General features: G+C 40.0%; 1 protein-coding gene across 8 annotated transcripts in view; it reads right to left on the minus strand.

Annotated features, from left to right (window-relative positions):
* Positions 1-22,248, minus strand: part of TRPM3 (transient receptor potential cation channel subfamily M member 3) — a 281,429-nt gene that overhangs the window by 116,979 nt on the left and 142,202 nt on the right. For all 8 annotated transcript variants that reach the window (XM_064501204.1, XM_026097813.2, XM_064501205.1 and 5 more), the window contains exons 4-6: positions 18,996-19,209; positions 15,922-16,046; positions 6,554-6,725 (exon numbers count right to left, since the gene is read on the minus strand). In XM_064501204.1, coding sequence (XP_064357274.1) covers positions 6,554-6,725; positions 15,922-16,046; positions 18,996-19,209 — 511 coding nt within the window. The remainder of the gene's footprint in view (positions 1-6,553; positions 6,726-15,921; positions 16,047-18,995; positions 19,210-22,248) is intronic.

The following is a 22,248-nucleotide window of genomic DNA, read 5'->3' on the forward strand; positions in this document are numbered from 1 at the left end:
GATTTATGAAATTTTCCAATACAACCGTGAAGTCTAGTTTTAAAAGAAAAATATCATTAATACATGATGAAAACGTTTATAAGGCTATTTGTCAGATTTGCAAATATCTTACAAAGCCCTTATTCTGCCTTTCTAACCACTACTGAGAGTAAATTATCCCTCTCTAACACACGCCAAGCACATATCTAAACAGAAAAGACCCCTGTAAATGAAGCACAAATATTTGTTGATAGAATAGAGCAAAAAATTGGCAGATTTGATGCTTTCATGCAGGGTTAGCAGCAAGCTATAGTATTTGTTATGTTTATTTGACTTTTCTGATTATAAAAACCCAATTACCCTCTACTGAAAATGCTCAATTTCCCTTTGTTGAACTTAACCTGTGCAACCAGTTGGCAACTGGATCCCCAAATGCCTGAACAAGATGATATTTGGCAAACAGAAACCATGGGTCTAAGTGCTATGGAAGCCTTGCTGAAATGGGACTCATTCAGTTTCCAAATAAAAGCCAAAGTAAAAGGAAACAGGCTGAAATGACTGCTCCGTTCTCAAAAGTATTTATTCAGCCTACAAAATATCACTCTACAAAACAGTGCACTTTTCTTACTGTGTGGCTTTCTTTTAAGAATAGTCTTAATTACAAAAAAAGGTACCTGGCAAGAATGGTATATACGTACTGATATATGCAAGAAAAAGAAATAATTGCATACTTCCTGAAATAGTTATGCATACACAAGAATACACTGTAGGTGTATGTATGCTTTCTACGCTGTGTCTCCAGATTCTGGTGATAAGTAACTATGAATGTTCTTTTAAAGAGAAATTTGACAGTATTTTTAATTAATTCACAATCTCTTTTACTCAAATTTGATACTTTTATATAGCCTACATGTGACCATTTTATGTGTATGAAGCAATCAATTGCTTTCTTGCCTTTCCCCATGGCTGCAGTAAGATCATCCATACAAAGGAAAGTAGCGCATTCATGATGCAAGTAATTGGCAAACATGCTCAAAGCTGTTTAAGGATTTGAGTCGGATTTCAATTAATAGTAATAATTATACCACATGAAGTGAAGGCCTTAATGCAAACAAGAAGAATAAACTGCATATTATAAATAAGCCAAGATGAGCACGAAGCTAAGAGAATGAAACGTGAGGTAGGACTTTTTAAAGAGATACTCTGTAAGTATTGGTAAAGGGTCCTTTTATCCTACATGAACTATTTTGACACTACATTTGTAATTTTAGAAAGCACTCTTCTGGCTAAGAATAAAACAGGTAAATCCTTGGAATGTCAACCTACGGGAGTGTTTTTCTTCTTGAGGATGATTAACAGTCCTTGGATCAGACCTTTGCGCTGAGTTGCTACAGTGGCAACTATCCTAATCTAATGACTGTGGAGACACAGGAATGAATATTTTATGGCCTGTAAGCTCCAACATGCAGTTTGTGGATGAATTTCATCTGTGGTTCTAGCTGGAGGCATGGCTGAGTCTGTCATGATTCCCAGTAATGTTCTGAAAACAAGGTAACGACGTACATATTAGCAAACGATCAGGTCATTCTAGCACATTTCATAGAAATGCTTTGTTAATGTCCAGGAATGTCATAGTTGGGGGATCTGCAATAGGGTGTTTCAAGCAATTAGATGTTTCATTTCCTTCCTTTCTCTGTGTAGCGGGTACACAATCTGATCGGCAATACATTAAGTTCTGTTTCTACAGCAGCCCTTAGCATTTTCCCAGGATAGCAAAAAAAAAAGACTAGCTGTGCTTTTACATTTGTGGGATAATAAGAAGTTCATTAATTTCTAATCCAATGCCTATTAACAATACCAGGTTTCTGAGGAAAACTGTTCTGCCTCATCTTTTGAAACAATTTCTTTTGAAACTCTTTTTTTAGCACCATTGTGACCCACTGGAAAGGACATGTAAGAATACAATATTTGGGGAAAAAATACCTGCAAAGGGAAAGAAAAATCTACAATATGTGCTGAAGACTTTGCAGGCAGGAGGGGGAGGAGGGAATGTATTGTGTGTGGGATTCTAGAAAAACAAAGACATTCTTAACATTTTAGAGGAAAAGTTGATCCCTAATAACTCTGAATAAAACTGAGTTTTGAGACACAAGATTTTAGAAAGACTTTTCAATCAAGAAATACTGTGGATCAGAGGAGCTTGAGGAATGCAAAAGAATTAAAAAAAAGAGTAATTGAATGCTAGGAACAATATTATGGCAGAATACCTCTTGAGAACCAAGGCCTTTTCAGTTTCAATCATCCTTGAAAAGATAACCTTAATATGATCCAACATCATACTTTCAGTGCAAATAAGGCAAACCATGTACTGCATTGCATTAGGAGAAGCGGGTCCAGGGTACGTCATTATCGCCTCTCATCCATTCTACACTGGCGAGGCGGCACCTGCAACACTGTGTTCAGGTTTGGGCTGCCCAGTTCAAGAGGGATAAGGGAAAACTAGAGATCAGCCAGAGAAAAGCTGCTAAGGTATTCAGTGGGCTAGAATGTATGTCCTATGAAGACAGTTTGAGAGAGAAGGGCTTGTTTAATCTTTTGAAGAGGAATCAAAGGAATAATCTAGTATCTACCTACGACTATTCAAAAAGGAGTTACAAAGACGAAGCAGTCAGCCTCTTCTTGCTACAGCCAGGCAGTATATCAAATGGACATGGCCACAAATAGCAGTTTGGAAGCTTCAGACTGCACTTAAGGGAAAAAACAAATAAAAAAAATAATTTTTTTCCTAGTAGGGTAACGCAGCACTGAAAGAAGTTATTTGTATAGATGGTTGAATACCCATCCTTGGAAGTTTTCAGACATGCCTGGACAAAGCCATGGATGAGCTTAGCTAGCGTTGGTAATGGTCCCGCTTTGACTGAAGACTGGGGACCTCTAGAGGTCTCTGTCAGCCAACATGATACCTATCACTCTTGGAACAGCTGTCAACCCTCTCGCATTCGAGGTAGTGAGACAGAGTTCAGCATTAAGGACACTTCTAGAAGCAGTGAATCAGAAATCAGTAAAATGGCAGCAGTGAATGATGTCAGCCTAACATGGTATAGATCCCTAAATGTCAAGAAAAAGTATAAGTGTAACATCATAGCTCAAAACACAGCTGCAGTCCACTTAATATATTCCTGGAAAATTTATCTTTTGAGCAGGAACACTTTACTGCATTTAAAATCTCTGTGCATTCCTCTTGAAAATTTCTACTCACTAATGCAATATTGTTGAAAAATGATGAACTAAAACTTTAAATTCCATGTTTCAGTGTAAAAAGTTTTACGCTAGCTGTCAAATTTTCCTTGTGATGCTGTGCAAATAAGCCATACAGTGGAGGTGGTCAGAAGGATATTTTTCATTCTTTCTAGTGTATATTTTAAGATGATTAACCTGCCTTTGAATTCCAGCAAAAAGTTCAGGACTCAAACTTTCACGTGAATTGAAAACCCAGAAACATTTCTGATAGATCACCTGCAACGTTTCATTTTCAACTTGAAACAGTTTTGGAAAAGTTCATATTACCTTCACTACAAAACCATGTATTTTGAAACTTCACGAGTTTGAGACAACTGGTAGCTCACTGCAAGAGACAATTGCTGGGCTGCGTTAAGATCACCTTCACTTGTGAAAACAAGAAAGACCTGCCCTGAGCACCGAAGCATCAAACTGACCTCTAGCTAAATGTGCAACTCACTGACTATCCTGAACCTGCAGACTCACAGTGACTCACAAATGCGACTGTACTCTCTGCTTGTCTGAAAAGACTATTATTATTATTGAATTAGTACTGGAGACAAAACAAGAGCTATGTAAGAGGTAAAATTTGAAAAAGTGGTAGGAAAACAGAGTATTCAAGTGAAGTCTTTCTTTTCCCTAGTGGTATAAATTCATAGAGGGTATGGGGCAAGCTTTTTATTATTTTTTTAACAGTGAAATTTGTGACATTCAGGAAATTAGATGCTGCTGAATGACTGAGAACCATGGCTTGTTAGGAAGAAAAAACAGTTCAGTCTTTCAGAATTATCTGGCATACTTAAGGGCCTGATTTAATCTTAAATTTTATAAGGAGACAGATTGTTATTTGCTTAATCTATCTGAGAGGAATACAGTTTTCTATATCTTTAATAGGTAAACACAAGCTTGAAGTTTCTCTTTGTGCATAGCATCTGATCCCAAACATCCAGAAGAGCTATCCCCACACTGAAGAAAGATACAGTTGAAGCAAAGGAAAGTAAATAACAGGAAATGACAGGCCTGGCATGTAAAAGTCAAGCAGGCTTAAAAATAAGAATAAAATCTGCTTTCAGCACTATTGTCCAGGGAGAGGCTGTGAAACAGAAGTTACCAACTGTTTGTTAGTTCCTAAATCTGTTCTGTTTTCTATCCTGCTGCTCTTTTGTTTGGTGACTAGGTGAGAATTGTGCCTTTTCCCGACTTTCTGGAGAACAGAAGTCTGATGCTGTCAGTGTCTTTTTTCCGCTCCGCGTGCTGACTCCTGAAAAGTGGTAAATAGGGACACGCACGCATGGCTGCACACGCTGCCCTTTGGCCGAAGGTCCCCCGCAGCAGTGCCGCTGCCCGTGCTGGGCCAGGGAAGTCCCTATCCCGCTAGGATGGGTATGGGGAAAGGCAGCAGAAAGTGGCCATCTGCTTGGCTGACCCGCTAGCGCAGGTGTTCCTCATCTCGCCCATATGGCCACATCTCTAGTCACTAGCAGCAGGGCAAAACTCAGTCACCTGCTCTGAAAGTGAAAGAAAGCAACGCAAGGCAAAGATAAGGAATTCGCAAATCCTTACAGTGCTGGGCATTTTGTTTGCTGAAGTTACACCGTCACTCAGATCTATAAACCAGGAAAAATTCTGGGCTTCACTGAAGCAAGCTTTATAAATCTCACTAGCAACCTGCCATCTTAACAGTCCTCTCACATTTCTGTCTTTGAAGAAATGTCGTGAGACCCAAGTGTTCTTATATTTACCAGAGAGAGATTTGGGAGGGAGAGGTCACCTAGAACAGGGAAGAAAAAATGTATATATTCTTCGGATGGGAGGAGGTCCAGACCAGAGAAGAGAGATCCTTCATGGTTTTGTGGGTTTTTGTTGAGGTCAGAAGTTCTGAGATTCACCTGTCAATGTTCCAGTAAATAAATCTTTTGTCTAAATCTGAATTAAGTAAATCTCAGAAGAGATTTGTATTTTAATATGAAGTTTCCCCCTAAAATTTGTGCTGTAAACAGAACATGCTCACATTTTTCCCATGCATGTTCTCAAAATAATTATTATTTATGGCATAGTTTTCTATAATTTGATTACATCATATATGTCACTTTCAAATGTGACATATTAATGCTGGTCAATCTAGCTATCTCCATTTGCTAAGGACTCTCACACACACACATGCACACACTGCTAAGAATATACACACGTACACGCACACCACTATCTGAGAAAAAGTGATACACACCGATATCGTAAAAACAACAAGCCTGGATCCCTCCCATTTTGATTTACTGTGGCATGAAATCAATTACTCTATCTGTCCAGTGATGCTGAAAGATCTAAGTGGCACACCATTTTAATTTGAGCACAGACTGTAATCTTGATACGGAAAGCTACATCGAGCACTACCACCACACTGGTTAGAATTCAGCCCGTCGGGCCTGTCTGCAATTCATTACCTCTGACGGCTGAGAGGCTAAATGTGTTTCCTGGTCTCATTCCAGTTTCCAGTGCCTATATCACAAAAAACATCAACCTTCTTGGCCTTAAAATTGCATGTTTACAGGGAGTTATCAGCAGAAAGGCTGTGCATTTGGCCACTTTTGAAAACTGAGTTCTGTTTTCATTCCTAAACATAGCTTATACAGGTCAACGCTGAGGTTCACTTGCAAGACTGAGAAAGTCCTGCCTGACTACTGCCCAAACTGAGGATTTGTTCCCTATTTAGGGCACAGCTTCAGCTTCCAGAGCTGATTCTTTTCTCCTTTGATTGCAGTAAGTTTCTAATAACTAAATGAACTTAAGCAGAAGCCAAAAAAATCCAAAATATTTAGAAAAAAATTATGTCCTCATCTAAATTAAGTTTCTGTAATATTACAGAAATAGCAATAAGAAAACAAAACAAAACACCAAAATGTTCCTTCGTTTGGGCTATGAAAAGATGGTTACAATAACAGGCATGTTCAAGTCAGAATATTATTTTCTTTATGAGACAAAGGGGACTAGAAGCATATGCAGTTTTAAGGAGATGCAGCAAAGATTTATGTCTAAGTTGAACTGAGGACCTTAACAAAAGCTGTTTGTAAGCTACCAGAAACCCATTCAGCTCTTTCATTTGTGCTGTACTATCACCCACAGTTCTCTAGAATCAGATTGTATTAGCTTTGTTCACCATTATTTACTTTTATTAACTCATGTTCACCATTTTAGATAGCAGAATTCTAAAAATATGCAGACCCTATTCCCTTTTCAAACTCCTAGTGTCCCTGATACAATTGTAATTATAAAAAATTATAGGTAAAATGTTACTCACTTGTATTTATCTTCTGAAGTGAAATATGCTTTTCCAGCTGTCTACGAAGTTTCACCTCTGCTCCATATTTACCAGTAGTGCCATTGTCAGCCAAAATGAAATGGGAATGCATACTGTTGAGCACTGTCAACTTACTCATGGGATTGGACATCGTCTGGTATGGTCGGACCACCTGCATTTTAGAGACAGAGGAAAAAGATAGCACTAAACAGAACAGACCCTCTGAACTGAATCGGTTATGCGATACCAGCTGACAAGATGATACAACAGGAAAAAAAACCACCAAAATTGTTTGTGAATAGCTATTTGAGTATTGCACTTGAGCACGGCTGTCTTGTATGTAAAGAACAGAAAGTAACCCTAGCACGTAAGACAGTGTGGCCACCTCCTGTAAAAGTGTTGTAAAGACCGACCTTTTAGAGGCAGACACTGCTTAAAGGGTTTTTCAGGGTAATCTGTTTCAGTGGCCCCAGCAGCCACTGATTTGTTGGCAAGTCCAGCTCTGGGTCAGTCCTCCAAAGGACTGTGTGACCACACAGACGTTTTCCACCTTGCTTGCACCTGTCTTTCAATGGCCTTGACACAAATCCCCTTCTTATCGTCCTCTTTGGCTCTTTCTACATAGCACCCACCATTCCCGCGGCCCCGGTGTGCCACCTGCCAGAGACCTCCTGGGGGCTGCTCAGACTTTCTGGTCCCATTTATGTGGGGGGACCAGCACAAGGGACCCTCTGCCAGCAACTAAATACAAGCATAAATCTCTGCAAGGAGAAAACACTTGGGTCTGCAGAGTAGTGAATGCGATTCTTGGTGGGGTGTACACGTGGTATTATATCATGTTTTTCGTTTGGAAAAAACTGCTGGCACAATCTCAGCACAATACAAAGGCAGTTGCTTGCATTCACAATAGCATTTCAAAGTTGCCATTCAACAGGGAATTTGCTATGTTGCCTTTGATTTGTTTTCATCAGGGGAAATTATTTTGTGGACAAACAAAGTTGTTGCAGAGGTGTCCCCCTCATATCCTCCACTCAGACCAAACAATGACACTGGACCATACTGGGCCATCGGCTTCTCTGGTGGGTCTCCAGTGACGTCAGTCAGACTGCACTGACGTGACAAAAGATTTCATCTCGTATTGAGGGATTCTGGCTGATCATTCAAAGCCATTTGCTAGAAATATTGCTCCCTGCATTGTTTACATAGGTCTGCCTTTTCTTCTCAGAAAAACAAAACTCCTTCTGAAAATCTGTAAGTTGAAACTCCTGGTTGAAGTAATGCTGAAGTGACTTGTTACAAAACTCAGCTGTGCTACGCTTGATCTGCAAGGAATTTTCTTCAATGCTCTGGCACTGTTCTTTTTGCAAATCTAACAAAAATCCAGTCCTTTTGGTGCACAATAATGTACATTATTAAGTGTTGGCAAAAGTGCTTGCAGACAGACAAATATAAGCTTCCTAATTTCTCTCTAAGCTTCCCTCCCTTTTGTTATTTAAAAGGGCTCTTTAACTGAGAAATAATTCTTTATAAAAAATATGAGTATGTTTGAATATGTCTTTGGCCAAAGACTTTGTTCTTTTATTTGCCAATGCTCGCTGCACTTGGGTCAATTCTTTGACAGCAAACAGAAACCCACAAACTTCTGCTGCTGCTATAAACTGTCAATACAAAGGCCGCTCTGTAAGGTGTTTCTCCAGCGAAAGTGAAGAAATAGTTCTGAGAAGACCAAGAGCGGAGCTGGCCAACATCAAGGCACTGTGCCCTCTGCTGCAAGAACAGGTGGTAGCCTCGGCTTACATTTCTTTTAGGCTATTTCTTTTGGTGGCCCATTCATAAAACATTTATTCTACAAGAAAATAAACGTTAACAAATATCAATATGCTGCTGGAATATGCTCATTAGCTAGCTTCTACAGGCACAGAACGCATGTCTCCTATGCCACAGACAGAAAAATAAAAGAAGATTCTTTCATATTCCTTAAAAATCAAGTAAGATCAACTTAAACAGTTACAGGTTTTGTAACTGACACCAGTTCCATCTCTCAATACAGAGGAGACAGGCCAGCAATATCTTTTAGGAGAGGAAGGACTTGAACTGCCCATTTCTTGCGTGATTACAAGAAAAAAAATCAGACAATGGGAATGCAATTTTACTATAGGCTGGCAGTTTGTCCCCAAGAGCAACTGCTCAGGGTTTTCTAACAGGAACAGCCTGATCTGCAGTTTTAATGAGCTGCATCTCCAAAACCTCCATGTCTTGATTTGGTATTGCTGCTTGCAGGCAGATTAGAAGGTAATGCTCTGGTTCTGTGTCTGCTGTTTAACTACAAGGTGAATCATGTTATTAATAAAAATTGGAAATGTGAAAACAAGAATACAATTATTTTCAATGAGACTGTTCACAGCATGCACAGTTCACTAGCTGAAATACCTTTTTTTGTAATGAAGTTCACAGACCTTATCATGAACTCAGACTCCTTTCCTGATTAAAGCATAAGCAAAATCTCCATGAAGGCAACAAAATCCTAAGCTTTGAGGTTCTTTCCTTGCGGCGAATTGCTTTTCTACAACACTCAGCAGATTTTCAGTTTCCCCCTCTTACAGTTCCCATTCCTTTGTTCTTTTCAGTCATCTCTTCCATTTTACAGGCAAGTTAAAAGGTTAGAAAAAGTTCGACTTTAATGTCTTCTCATCCTCTTTCTGCATCAAGAAGGGGGAATAATGGCCCCTGGCATTTTCCTCTGCAGAGTTGAAAGGAAGTATTTATCCTCAAGACAGCTCCTCTAAATATAGGTTAACGTATGTGCGAGCAGCCACACTGCGAAGCAGCACTCCTGCTGCCAAAGCAACGGCCTTTGGTCAAGAGGCCATGAGCTGCACCAACCTCAGTGAGTGCATTTCTACCCTGCGGAGGCAGCAAGCTTGAATTAAAAGCACTAACATACTCGGCTTACACCCTCTGTGGGCATTGGAGGCTCAACATACGGATAACACTTGAAAATAACTCAAGGTATCTCACTGCAGAGGATGAACAAATTAAGTAATTGGGCGAGAGATATAAATTAGGAAATGTAATTAGGTGAGAGAAGAGAAACGAATCGTATGAGTGACATCCAAGACATTGAGATCTCAGAAGAACAGAGGTCAAAAACCATACTGGTCCATTCGCTCGGTGGTAGGTGCGCAGCAGGGGCCAGGCCTGTCAGGTCCTGGGGATTTCCATTCGGCCAGCTCTGAGCCCCGTTTCCAACCAGGCTGGGCAGCGGCACCGGGTGCCGGGGTCCCCAGAGCGGAGGACAAGGTGCAGCACTGACGGCAACCGGGAACCGGTCCAGGAACCGTGAGAGGGGCTCCAGCTCTGACGCTGCTCTGTACCAGGCCCCCCAGCACATCTGTCGGTAGCTCCCTACGCACGCACGTGCCATGCGATCCAGCCCACGAACCTGAGCAGTCGGGGGGAGCCACAGCACTTCGGCCAAACTTCATGTGTTCAGCTCACTGGTACAAAATACAAGTGAGATGCGTGCTTTGCTTCTTGGAAACCCAGCAGCTGTTGTTCAGCCTAAGCCTTCTTTGTAGCCTCACAGTTCTGCGGTACACCAGGGAATAGGGCCGTTTTCGGCATTATTTAGAGGCTCCTGGAAGCGTCACTCTCCAGCACCTCTGTATATGCTGCACAGATGCCCGTCTCCAGCGTGGCCTCAGGCATGCTCCCCACATGGAGGTTTGCAAGGAGACAGGCTGAATCTCTCTTCCTTGCATCTTTTCCTAGAATAATTATTTCCTGACTAGGACTAGGCCTCTTAGGGGGCTCTGATATTTTGACACTACATAAAAGCTATACTGAAATGAAATTGGGAACTAACTGGCTATGGTTTTTTTCCCAGCAATTCAATTTAATCTCAAAGTATAATATATTTCTTGAAAATAACTGCAAAATATCTACCAAAACTAAGTCAAAATTGGTAATAACAGATTCCATGGTGTTATAAAGCAGTATAAAAGAAATCTTAAAATAATCTTAAAGATTAGCTGCCTGAGGTTTGTAGACTTAATCGTTATTCTGAAACCTGCAGAAAGCAGTTACAGAAAAATATAATCTTTCTCTCACTGTAAAAACAAGGATGTATGAGGGAGAGGAGGAAGTGACTTCATGCCATAAGCTAATATGACAATTAAGATGAAACAATAAAAAGAACACATGTAGCTCATCTTGACAGTCCTTAGCCTGATGCACATGTTGTCTGGCAAACAAATACAGAATACAGAGCAACTAACATGAATGGTGGGCTTTATGACAAGACTCACCGGCATGTGTTTTAAAGGGTATGGTTTAAAGTGGTGAGATTGGGCTACATACCTATCAAGCTTGACAGCTGTATGACTTTCTTCATATATGTGAGGGGTGAGGAGAGATTAACTCTTAAATGGCTTTCCTGGTTTAGACAATCTTTGGTAATGTCAAGGTGGCATTCTGGAAATGCAGGTGACTTGCTAGTGACAGAGCAATATTCAGCTGAAGTCCCTTGCAATGAAGGATTTACAGGTGAGATCATGGAAAAGGGAGAGGGTAGGACTTTGTGTGTAGGTGAAAATAAGTCTTTCCTAGTTAGTCTAGCTGTGATATATAGTAAACAAACCTAACTCTCTAAGCTTTCCTCATCAGTCACATTTCTACATCTCCTGTTTGCTCTAGCTGGTTATGAACTTTCCTTGATTCCTCTTAAAACTAGACACAGGACCTTGGAGCAGGACTCACCCATGCCAAATGCCACAGAAATAAGTGATTCCATCTGTCACATACCAGTCCTGCTACTAAGTCCCAACATAATGCTCATCCTTCTGTAAAAGCATCATGTTATTAAGTCATCAGCTGTTAACAATTATTTGGTGAACCACTACAATAGGGTAGGATGTCTTTCCTGAAGCAGTTGATCAGTCAGTTATTGCCCCAGTAATTTTGAGAAGTTCAGAGTAGCACTTCTTCCATGACAGGGTGCCTTCAAACAATTGCTTCAGTTAATAGGATTCTCTAGATTTCTGATCCTGCTCTCCAAAGTGCATACAACCTTCCCTGTTCCATCATCCAAATGATTACTGAAAAAACTGAATATATGACTAACTAAGCAATTACAGTAGGACTGCAGAGTTCTACTGTGAGTACTCTCTGAGCATCCTAGAGAAAACTCTGCTGATGACATGCTTTTATTCCAGTTACAGTTAAAAAAAATCAGCAACTGCACTGATAACAGATTGCTTACTGCAAAATTGCAGGCTTTAAAAAATCAGAAGAATTATCTAGACACAAAGTGGGAAAGCCAGGTTTTATTTCATAACAAAAAAATCTAAACTTATGTTTAATCCAGTACAAATTTAGGTTTTATACTAAAATGGACAATTTTTGCTCCTCAATTTTGTCATTTCAGCTGCATGTGAGAGTAGGTTTCAAGTAGCAGTATACGCCTTGCTCAAGTTCTATTCAACTTATTTTTTCTGAATGTTTTGAACAATATAAGAAAGCAGGCACTTGTTGTTAGTAAAGTCCATAAAGAACAACTACACTTGCCTGTGATCCTGTTTTCAGCACTCGATTTCTAGGGAGCCAAAAATATAATTTGTTCTGGAACACAGGGTGCATGAAAGGGGGTGATATGTATGTGTATATATATATATCTATATATGTAAAATATATCCCATAATTTTCTGTGAGAAAGCAGTTTTCTTTCCGATAGCACTTTAACTGTTTGTGCCACAAGTCTACGGGGCGGGTTTACATTGCGGTTTCTGTGTTCTGCTGCACTAACTCTTAGCCAGCCACTATTGCTTCCTCCTGATTGGGTAAAACCTTTGCTAAAAACGATAATTATTCTGCTTTCTCCAAAGTTTCTGCTGAGCTTCATTTTTGCCAACATAGTAGTTGTTGACTGTAAGCCACCAATCAATAAGGTAATATGGGGAGAGACACACACTATCACCTGTGGCTATAAGAGCTCTCTAAGTGAAACAAATGAAACCCAAGAAATTTGCAGAGAACTCAGGAATTTTTCCTCCCTCAGCTTCTACATGTATAAAGATTTTATAGGAAGTGTGGAGCAGTGGGTTACATATATTTTGCAGTGATTCAACATAGCAGCACGAGAGCTCAATTTTGATTTCAGCTAGTTCAAAGAGATAAAGGTTTTGGGATTTTTTTGTTCTCAAAATTTTACTTACTAAAATATTGCATACCTTTCAAGTTACTAGGTAATTTACAACAGCATTGTCTCTAATCAACAGCATATCCTAGTACGCTAGAAATGTCTTTTTGTTCACTAAGTCACACAATAAAAACATATTTTGATTTGACTCTCAAATACGAGCTCCTTTGGACTAAAATGAGACTTATTTGAAAGATCTTGCAGAGGAAAAGTACCGAAATCACTGTCCTATTAATCCAGGCCCTGTGCCTGGAGGCACAGCGAGGAGACTAGGAATTAAACCCAAGCAAGGACTGAACAGACTCTGAAAGGAAACCCAGCGATATCAACAGTAAGTGTGCTACAAGGGTTTGCAAGGCGCACTCTTTTGAAAGGAACAGTGGCTTTGTACTTAGCAAGAAATACGCTCGTGGCAGAAGCTTTCCGTGAGGCTGAGTGAGCCACCTTACTTTCTCATATTTTCTATTAGAGAATTGGGAATAAGGCAACGGACTACCACTCCCCTCCGTGCTCTGTTTTCAAATTAGATGCTGAGCGTATCAAGATGAGCGCTATTTTGTGCTTTTGTGGTACTGCAGTAGGACCAATCTCATTTGGGACCTTGAAGCAACCCCAAAACAAATCGCTTACAACAGTAATAGCTTGCTTAACTTGGCCACTTCCTTTTACGGCTCTGAGGAAAGCCCTTGGGCTTCCTGAGAGCTGACCCATTTGAACGGGTTGGTAAACATAATAAAACTCAGCCACAACTTCAGAAAACATAAAAGCCAAACACGGACTGGAGCGTTAACTGTGGCACAACTTTGCCGAGCAAATCTGGTGTCCAGGAGGCAGGGGAGACAGCACGCGTGGGTGCACGGGCGATACAGAAACCCCCTCCCTTCCCATAAATTTCCCATGACCAAGCAAATTTTCTGTATCTGACGCTGCTCTAAGGAGCAAGGGTATGTTTTGACTATTCTTTGGTTTTGATCATAATTTAACTAGACATAGTTCACGCATGCATAAAGCCACACTGATGTTGGAGTTCAACAAGCCTTTTGCTATCGGTTGACTTATTTCCCCCCGCACCCCCTGCCTAATCCTTTGTGCCCTTTGTTACTTGCTTAATGATGATTCATTTTACATGCTTACGGTACTATTTATATTTCCCCTTCTTGGTTCATTTCACAGCATTCACCTCTAATGAGCCAGGCAATATAGTATCCTTTGATTTTCAAAAAGCTTTCAAAAAGCTTCCTCGCCAAATGCTTCTAAAGAAACTGCACCCATGGATAAGAGGGAAAGTCATTTTAGGGATTAATAACTGGGGAAAATTAGGGGGAAGGGAGGGAAAAGGGTAAGAAGGAAAGGTTAATTTTTGCAATGACTGAATGTTAATAAGTAGGTGAGCAGCAGAAGTGACCTACTATTGTAAGGAATTTGGGGAAAATACTAGAGTAAAATAGCTCACAGATAATTCAGCGGACTACCAAGAGTTAAAGACAGCTTTCACAGAGCCTTTCACCAAGCGTGGAGGGAGCCACGAACGGGCGCCTGGGCAACAGAGGCCCCGGCTCCGAGGGCAACCTGCCTCTTCGCTTGGCAGCCGAGGGCTTTGCACCGACCGTGGTGACATGGTGGCCATGTCACAGCACACAGCAGGCAGCCAAGGGCTCTCCTGCCCCTATCCTATTTACTGGAACACATCCAAAGAAACTGGAAATCAGGGGATGGGTTTCAGATGGCTGGAACAGCAAGGAAAACAACTTTTTCCTTCAGTCCTTTCTATAAAGGAGGGCAGCGGAGTTCCATTAGCAGGTGGTGCCTAGCTGGGAAAAGAGGCAGGTAGCTGACTGGCAGGTGGAAATAACTAAGGGAGGAAGCATAATGTTCCAAAATGAATTAATTCAGGCCTAATTTAGTGACCTCCCTTGCCTTCTGGCTTCTTGCAACGTTTCCAGAAGAACTCCATGCATCTTCAGGCAAGATGGCTTATCTGAAATTGGTCTGTACATTAGTCTTACACCTATATAATCAGGAGCAGCTTATCTTTGTGATTAGTAATTTCTGCCACTCAGCTTTGCGACTGCATCCCAGAAATGTTCACAACTGACTCTGAATTACTCTTGCAGAGCCCCATCCTGCTGCGCTGTAAGTATTTGTAGCCCTATTACACAAGCATTGGTGGTATTAGCGAGCATAAAACCATGCTAATTGGAATTCTCCCTAATGGTTATACTTTAATAGTAAATTGCCATGAATCCCAATTGGATCTCTTTCTTCCCACTCGTATTGTAATTCCTTTTGACTTGGCTGATAATTGTACCCCCTTCCCCTCCCCAGATTGCTAATGGACAAATATACGGAGAAGGATGACTCAGTAATTTAGACAAGAAAATGTTCATTATGCAGAATGAAGACTGCATCTCTTTTCCATTCAAGACTAACCACAGGTTCTCAGGCAGAATGCTTGGGAAAGAACCAGAAATGAGGCAAAAAAAGGCTCAGGAATGTTTCAGATAATTTATAACTAGTATAAGCAAGGCATTCTTCTATTTAAAGTCGGGGCATTAATTTTCCTGAAGAACAGTATAGGTTTAAAAGAAAAGAATGATACGAAGGAGTGTAAGAAATGTTGACTCTGCCTCTTAAAAGATGACTGAGACAATGATTCTTTGAGGTCCAGCCTTGTGTCCAATACATTTATAAGACTCCTCCCAACTGCAGTAATAAAAAGGGATAGGATGGAATGTAAGGGGGACCATCTGTAAATATAAAATTAACCAATGCATCACAATACTGTTGCAAAATAAATCAGACTTCAAGCTTTGCTATCAGTGTTTTCTTAGGCACCTTTCAGAACTCACAGAGATCTAATTATGCACGTTAAAGATATATTTTAAGAATAACATTTAATGAAATATTTTTATAATTTATTTTTAAAGAAAAAAATGAATATATACTAGAAGCTACTGGAAATTCTTATCTTTTGACCTGCACAGCATGGGAATTTTGTTGTTGCTATCTCAAAACTGTTATCAAGCATAATGCAAACCCAATGTATCTATTGATTATTTTTTGCTGCAGACATTAATTCTGTGAGAAATTGTTAGTGAGGGGTGGAGAGTAAGGAAAAACAAGCATAAGACTTATATATACTGGAGATGATCTATGTCTTCATAGGGCTTACATCTTTGCCAATCAGATCCTCTTGATTTTCCACAATCCCCCACGGAGCTATACCAATAGTGCAGATCTTCCCGCGAGATTTTGAGGCATGGTCCTTCAGTGCATCTCCAACGTGCCTAATGACTCCTGGAAAAGAAACAGTATAAAATATAAAGTTCAAATTATGACACTTTTGTTCATTATGGTCTGGGTTCAGGATACAATGCCTTCTCAGGAAACACCTATGCATATGCTTACAACTAAGTAAAGCTATAAAGTATTTTCTTATTGATTACTGTTACGGTATTACTATAGGTATTACTGAACCGGGTCCACAATACCGACACCTTCATGGGCTTGGTAGCCCAATTTATATAATTTACAAAATTATAGATAAAGCCGCAACAGAAAATTACACAGCTCTAGAAATAAAAATGGAAATGTTGACAGCTGGCTGTAACTTGTTTTTCTGTACTTGTGTTCACAAACATACATGCATGCAAGCAGACACATGGTACATATGTCCTCCCCAAGCATAGCAAGAAACAAAGGGATGAAGCGGAAAAAAAAAGTGTAGTTTGCATATAAACATTCTCTTGTGTCTGAACCATGGATGGAAAAGTTGTGAAAGCATCATTACGCTTCCCCGTGGTAAGCTATTCTGCCATTCTTTCCAAACACTCAGTCACCTGAGATAGCTTCCAGTAAGGAACTGGAAAAAACCCTGGAGATCAGTGAGAAAACAGAAATTTAGTACAGAGAGAATGACTGCTCTCCAGCTCTCTTGCGTGTGTTTTCTGCTGATGCTGCTTGTGTATTGCTTTGTGAGCATCTCAGCGGTATTCCTGTGCAAGGAACGTGTGGGGAGGAAGCCTGCGGCAGGCTAGCAAAAAAATTGCTCACGCATAGATCATTCCTCCTTCCCCTTCAAACAATCATTTTTATGATGTGGATCAATAACTATCTTTTGCACTATGGCTGCATGGAAGCAGGCCAGTGAGTTTGCTATTGATGTTACCTCTTACTTAGTTTCTCTGTTTACTTCTTGTTCAGATTCCACGAATTTCAAAACGACCCCCCCCCCCCACAACTGCACCTGCTGTTAGCTATGAATTAAACTATAAACCGACATCACGATGGATTCAGAGCAGAAAATCTAGCCAGATTGTAGAAACGTCTATTATTTAGGACAATCATCTTACAGAATGACATGAATATTCAAAACAACTTAAGTCATTAAACAGTCATGGTTATGGTTATGTATGTGCCATCCTCTTTGCATCGCTGATTCACAGACCAACTGCAGCATTTCAGGATTTCTCTCTTATACTTTTCCTTGAGAGAAATCTGATATATAAATTCATTATCATCAGAACTGACTGTATGCAGAAATTCTCAATTTGTACAATTTCACGCAGAGCTAAAACACACAATTGTCACCTACACAATTTTAAAACCTAGGCCTAGAGCACTCAGCTACTTTGCTCCACAATTTAAAAGCAGCAGTGAGATGTAACTGATAATGCAGAACTGCCTCTAGAATTATATGGTTTTAAAATAACACACAGAGACTGTTATTTGAACTCCATTGCTTTGACTATGGTCACATTTGATTACAGGAAAAAGGAATCCCTTTCAACAGTAATTATGTTGGTCTGTTTGTATTCTCTGGGCATTCACAATTATGATGCTTTGCAAAATGATATAAAATGGTCTTGTATTTGCCAAATGAAAATATTATATTCAGTCCTTGTTCACAAAATTTCTGTAGTTTCATATACAGTGTTCCTGCGGTAAGCCACTGCAATGAGTTCACAAGGTCTACTGTCTTCTAATTTTTTTAACCAAATTTTTAGCTCTCTTTGCAAACTCTCACCACAATAGTATCTGAGCAACTAACACAATCACTATGACCACAGTACACAGGTCAACATTTAACCTAATTTTCTTTATTCTGCAGAGTGATGGGGAATATTAAATACATATGCATCTATCTATTCATCTACCTAACACCCCAGAAATTATGCCTCTTCTTTATTATTCATATTTCTGCTGTGACAAAACCGTATGTTGTTTTAAATTTGATGTGCTCTGGGAACTAAAAAACCCAAGACAAGCATGCATACCCAAATATGCAGAAGCTGATCTACAGTGCACTAAAATTAATGCAAGATAGAGTTATTACAATAATTTCCATAGGTAGTAAGAGGATGCACTATGTTGGATTACTAAAGCAATAAATTGCAGTTCTGCTAATGCAGCAAATGAGACCGATGTAAGAAACTGCATGTACATTTACGAGCTCAAAACTTTATGCATTCATCTTTCACAGAACTCTCTGGTTTCCCCTTGACGCTCTCCTCCTTTCTGCCTCCTTTGGGAAGGGTGACACAAGCCCCTGCTCGACCTTTTTCAACTGGAGAAACACTGTTTCTCAGCCCATTCCTGGAATCCACATGCAGCTTTCCAGCAGAGCTGGGCCAGCTAGCTGCTTTCCCGGGTCCTTAGGAGGCCATACCCATATGGTATGTTACAGATGTTCTCAACTTTGCACACAAACGGCAATGTTATCTCTGTTGCTCCAAGGATAATAGAAAAAAATTAGGTCAAGCTGCCTGCAAGAAAGGACAAAGTGATTCTTATGCACAATGAAGTTTTTCCCTAAAGCCACAGAACAGAACCTTTTTTTTTCCTTTCACACTTCAGATGGTCTTTTAAGAGAAAATAAAAGGTCTCTTCCAGATGAAAATGCTTCCTGTTTTATGTAATAAGAGTTTTGCTTCTTTGGGGTTCTAGTCAGCAAACCCTCCACGTAGCTAACTGTCGATTTTACAAAGTCCTCCCTGGCAATGTACTAATATAATTGCCTCACAGGCGGCTTTATTTTCAGCTCCTCAGTGTGCTTTAGCAAACTTTTCATTCTCTGGGAGCTGCCAGACTGGTATGAACTTGGCATTTTCTTGTTTGCACACAGTACAACTAGCACTGATAAAATAAAACACCTAACAGCTTCTTAATTAGATCAGCTCTAAATATTTTCTGTTAAAACAAAATCTCTGAGATGCCACTATGCTTTCCTTTCAATATCGCCATTACCTGTGTTTACTCCTCCAGTGAATATCCACGCTCCAGTTGTCATAGCAGCCTTAATGAGGCCTTTTCCAAAGACTTGCTTGAGTTTTGGCTGAAGTTCAAAATTCTGAAGGCCCCCGTGCACAGAGATGAGAAGTTTAGGGAGCTCAAGCTGCCACTCTTTGGTCATCAGGTGCAGAAGAAGGTCTGGCTTTGTGTCAAAAGACACGCGTACGTACTGCAGAAATAAGGGCAGCAGGAAAGAGAAAAAAGACTGGTTATACACAGTGGTGTCTAATGCATATGATCTATGTCCAACAGATCACTGAAAAAAGGGCAACTTTCACAGCGAAAAGCACTAATTAATTGCTAACTCCATGATTTAAAAAAAAGCTCTTTGTGAAACAAGGAAACATGGAATACTTGCAATTCACAGGCTGGACAATTTTCCTTTGTTAAGGAAATTATCCCATTAATCATTTCAACTTGCTTATCCATGTTAAAAAGATAAATATCTTTAAATTATGGATGTGGAAACTGTAGCACAAATCTACGTGATCTGCTAAAGACCACCCAGGTAGCCAGAGTCACAGCTATGCTTGAATTTCATCTTCCAGACTCTAAAGGAAATCCACAATATTGCAATAATGGACATTCCCATGTATCTGATTTTTAAATTAACAAAATTAAACACTCAAAAGGTAGGATGTACCACAGGAGATTGTTTGCTCAAGCATACAGAAGCTGAAACCAAGCAAGACTACAAAACAGATACTTTTCAGATGAACGAACGCAGTAAGGGCTAATTTAAGACTTACAGACTAATTTGTACAAACTCATGGATTTGCATAACAAGGACAAGGAACCGAAAAGGACTCTGAAACACCCTTACGCATATCCAGTTCTTGGCTTTTCTGTGCTACCTCTGCAGCATTTTGTCCCAAGGGAGATGATGCCCATCTGTGAGTGCTCAAAGTCAACAACTGTGTTCGAAATTTCTGTAGTAGTATTATAAAGCACACATACCTGTCTCTTCGGGACCAGCCCCTCTCTCTGGGCTCTTCCCCTGCTCTTTCTATTGCTGATGTGCAAGGAGCCCCACAAAGCCTGCGTCAAGGCTCATATCTTTTTCCAATTCCAGTTGCACAGCAGAATAAAGGTCAAGAGAGGATAAAGTCCTTTCTGTAGCTTCTAAGATCAGGAAGGGCTGCCTTAATCAGATAACATAGGCTATAGAAAGCTGCCCATGTATCAAAATTCTGACTGAACTAATGCCTATAGAGCTATTTTAGGGGTCTTTCCCCTAAGGGGTACTTGACACAACGATCAGGTGTGTAACACAAGCGCCCTTGCCCTCAGCCTAGAGGAACTTACCTGATTGTATCTTATGTACTGTAACATTTCTGGTAATGTGATATCCACACGTATTATATAATTTTGTCTCTTTTTAATATGTCTAATCAGTATTTCTTGCCATAAGTTCAGTTGCTGAAAATCATATGACAGTTACACAGACTCCTCTCTCATTGAATAAGAAACACTAAAGGACTTGACTTTTTTCATCCCAAATTCCTAATAGCTAGATTTCTTTGCAAGAATGGGTTGTCACATGATGAACAGCCATTCCCTACATTTCTGGAAGCAGAAGCACATTTGGGCGAACACTCAGAGGAAAGCAAGTGGAGCACAGCCAGACTGAGAGAAGCACAGGAACTTGTGAGCACAAATTCACTCCACTAAATCAGTAAAGTTTCCTGCAGCTGCCATGCAAATTCTTAACAGCTTAACAGACAAAGAACACACAACATTCATATTGGGCAAGACTGCAATGTACCTTTGAGCTTCTATATGTGTACTGTATCCTTAGTAGTAACCTGTCCAATTACCTGCAAGTTGATAAAACCCTGCACGGTACCTGCTCCCACCAGCCAGAAGGTGAAGTGCATAATTTTGATCAGGAATGAAGAGCTGTCAAAGTTTTAACACATAGGAGAGCTGCCAGGAGACTAATGTTTGTTCCCTCGGCTCTGCCCTTAGGGAGAGCTGAGACTGCAAAGGCAAGTCCTCGTTACGCTGCAGGCATTTATAGTGAAGTATGGGCTTTATTTCAGTGACTCCAATGACTGAATCCTCTGCCAGTCAAAGTGTGGAGGCTATGTTGTGGTGCAGTCGGCACCTTACTGTGCTTTTGGTGAACGCAGGCTGGGAGTTTAAAATCAAAAAGATGATTACAGAAAATTAATTGATATGAGTAACAGCCATATAGATTTGCTGAAAGCAGAGGCCACTGAACCATCCAGATAACTGCTCTAACGCGGCTCATGCTTCTACCCGTCCTGCCTCAGACTGATGCTAAAATGAAGGGACAAACAGAATCAGATGGATACTACCTAATCTACCCAGTGACTGGTTTTTTGATCCTCTAGTGTTGGTTTGTGCCCCAGAAGATGTGATTTCACTGTCCCTAACTTCTTAAGCCCGCTCACTGATTGGCAAAAATCTCTTTCAATTCCTTATCCACCTAGACTTCTGAGTTTCAACAAAGATAAAGCCATATGCTGAACTGTAGACTTAGAAGAGGTATTTTCTTACATTTATTTGAAATATAGACAGCTTTTATCACAAATGCCTGCTTGTTTCTTATACTTGAGGCCAAAAACCTCTATACTTATGATAAGAATTCACTTCACTTTATAAGGAGGAAATTTAAGTAAAAATAAACCTGAGAGTCTTTTAAAAGTAAATTTAAGTTTAAACCATCACAAATGACCTTTACTTTTTAGAAAGTTTTTTGAGAAGGGCAATGGCACCTAAATGTTGATTTTTCTTCTTTGCAGAGAAAATGCATAGACCTCAATTTTTCTGACTGTCAGATTCATTTTAACTCTTACAGAAGGCATTTTCAGTTTGGTATGCCTGAGATAATCCTTTTGCCATTACTTCACGTGGCACCTAGTGAGTACAATAAAATTCTTTTGTCATCATTTCCTAAGCATCCATTAAATTATGAATAAACACATTTAAGGCCATTTTTGTCCATATTAAAAATTCATTTCTTTCACTACTGTAGCAGAGTATTTGGTCTTTTCCGTTTCTGTTTAGAATTTTAATGAGTTCTTCCGCCACTCCTGATTTCTTTTGCTATAGCTTCCCGAGGTAGATCTAAAATTTAAATATGAACCTAAGCTGAACTACTGCTCTTTTCCCCCAAACTTCAGGGTCTGCGGTATCCATCTGTCAACTTTAGAAGTGATCATTCCTAATGACAAATTATTTA

This window comes from Dromaius novaehollandiae, chromosome Z (assembly GCF_036370855.1).
Source record: "Dromaius novaehollandiae isolate bDroNov1 chromosome Z, bDroNov1.hap1, whole genome shotgun sequence".
Lineage (NCBI taxonomy): Eukaryota > Metazoa > Chordata > Aves > Casuariiformes > Dromaiidae > Dromaius > Dromaius novaehollandiae.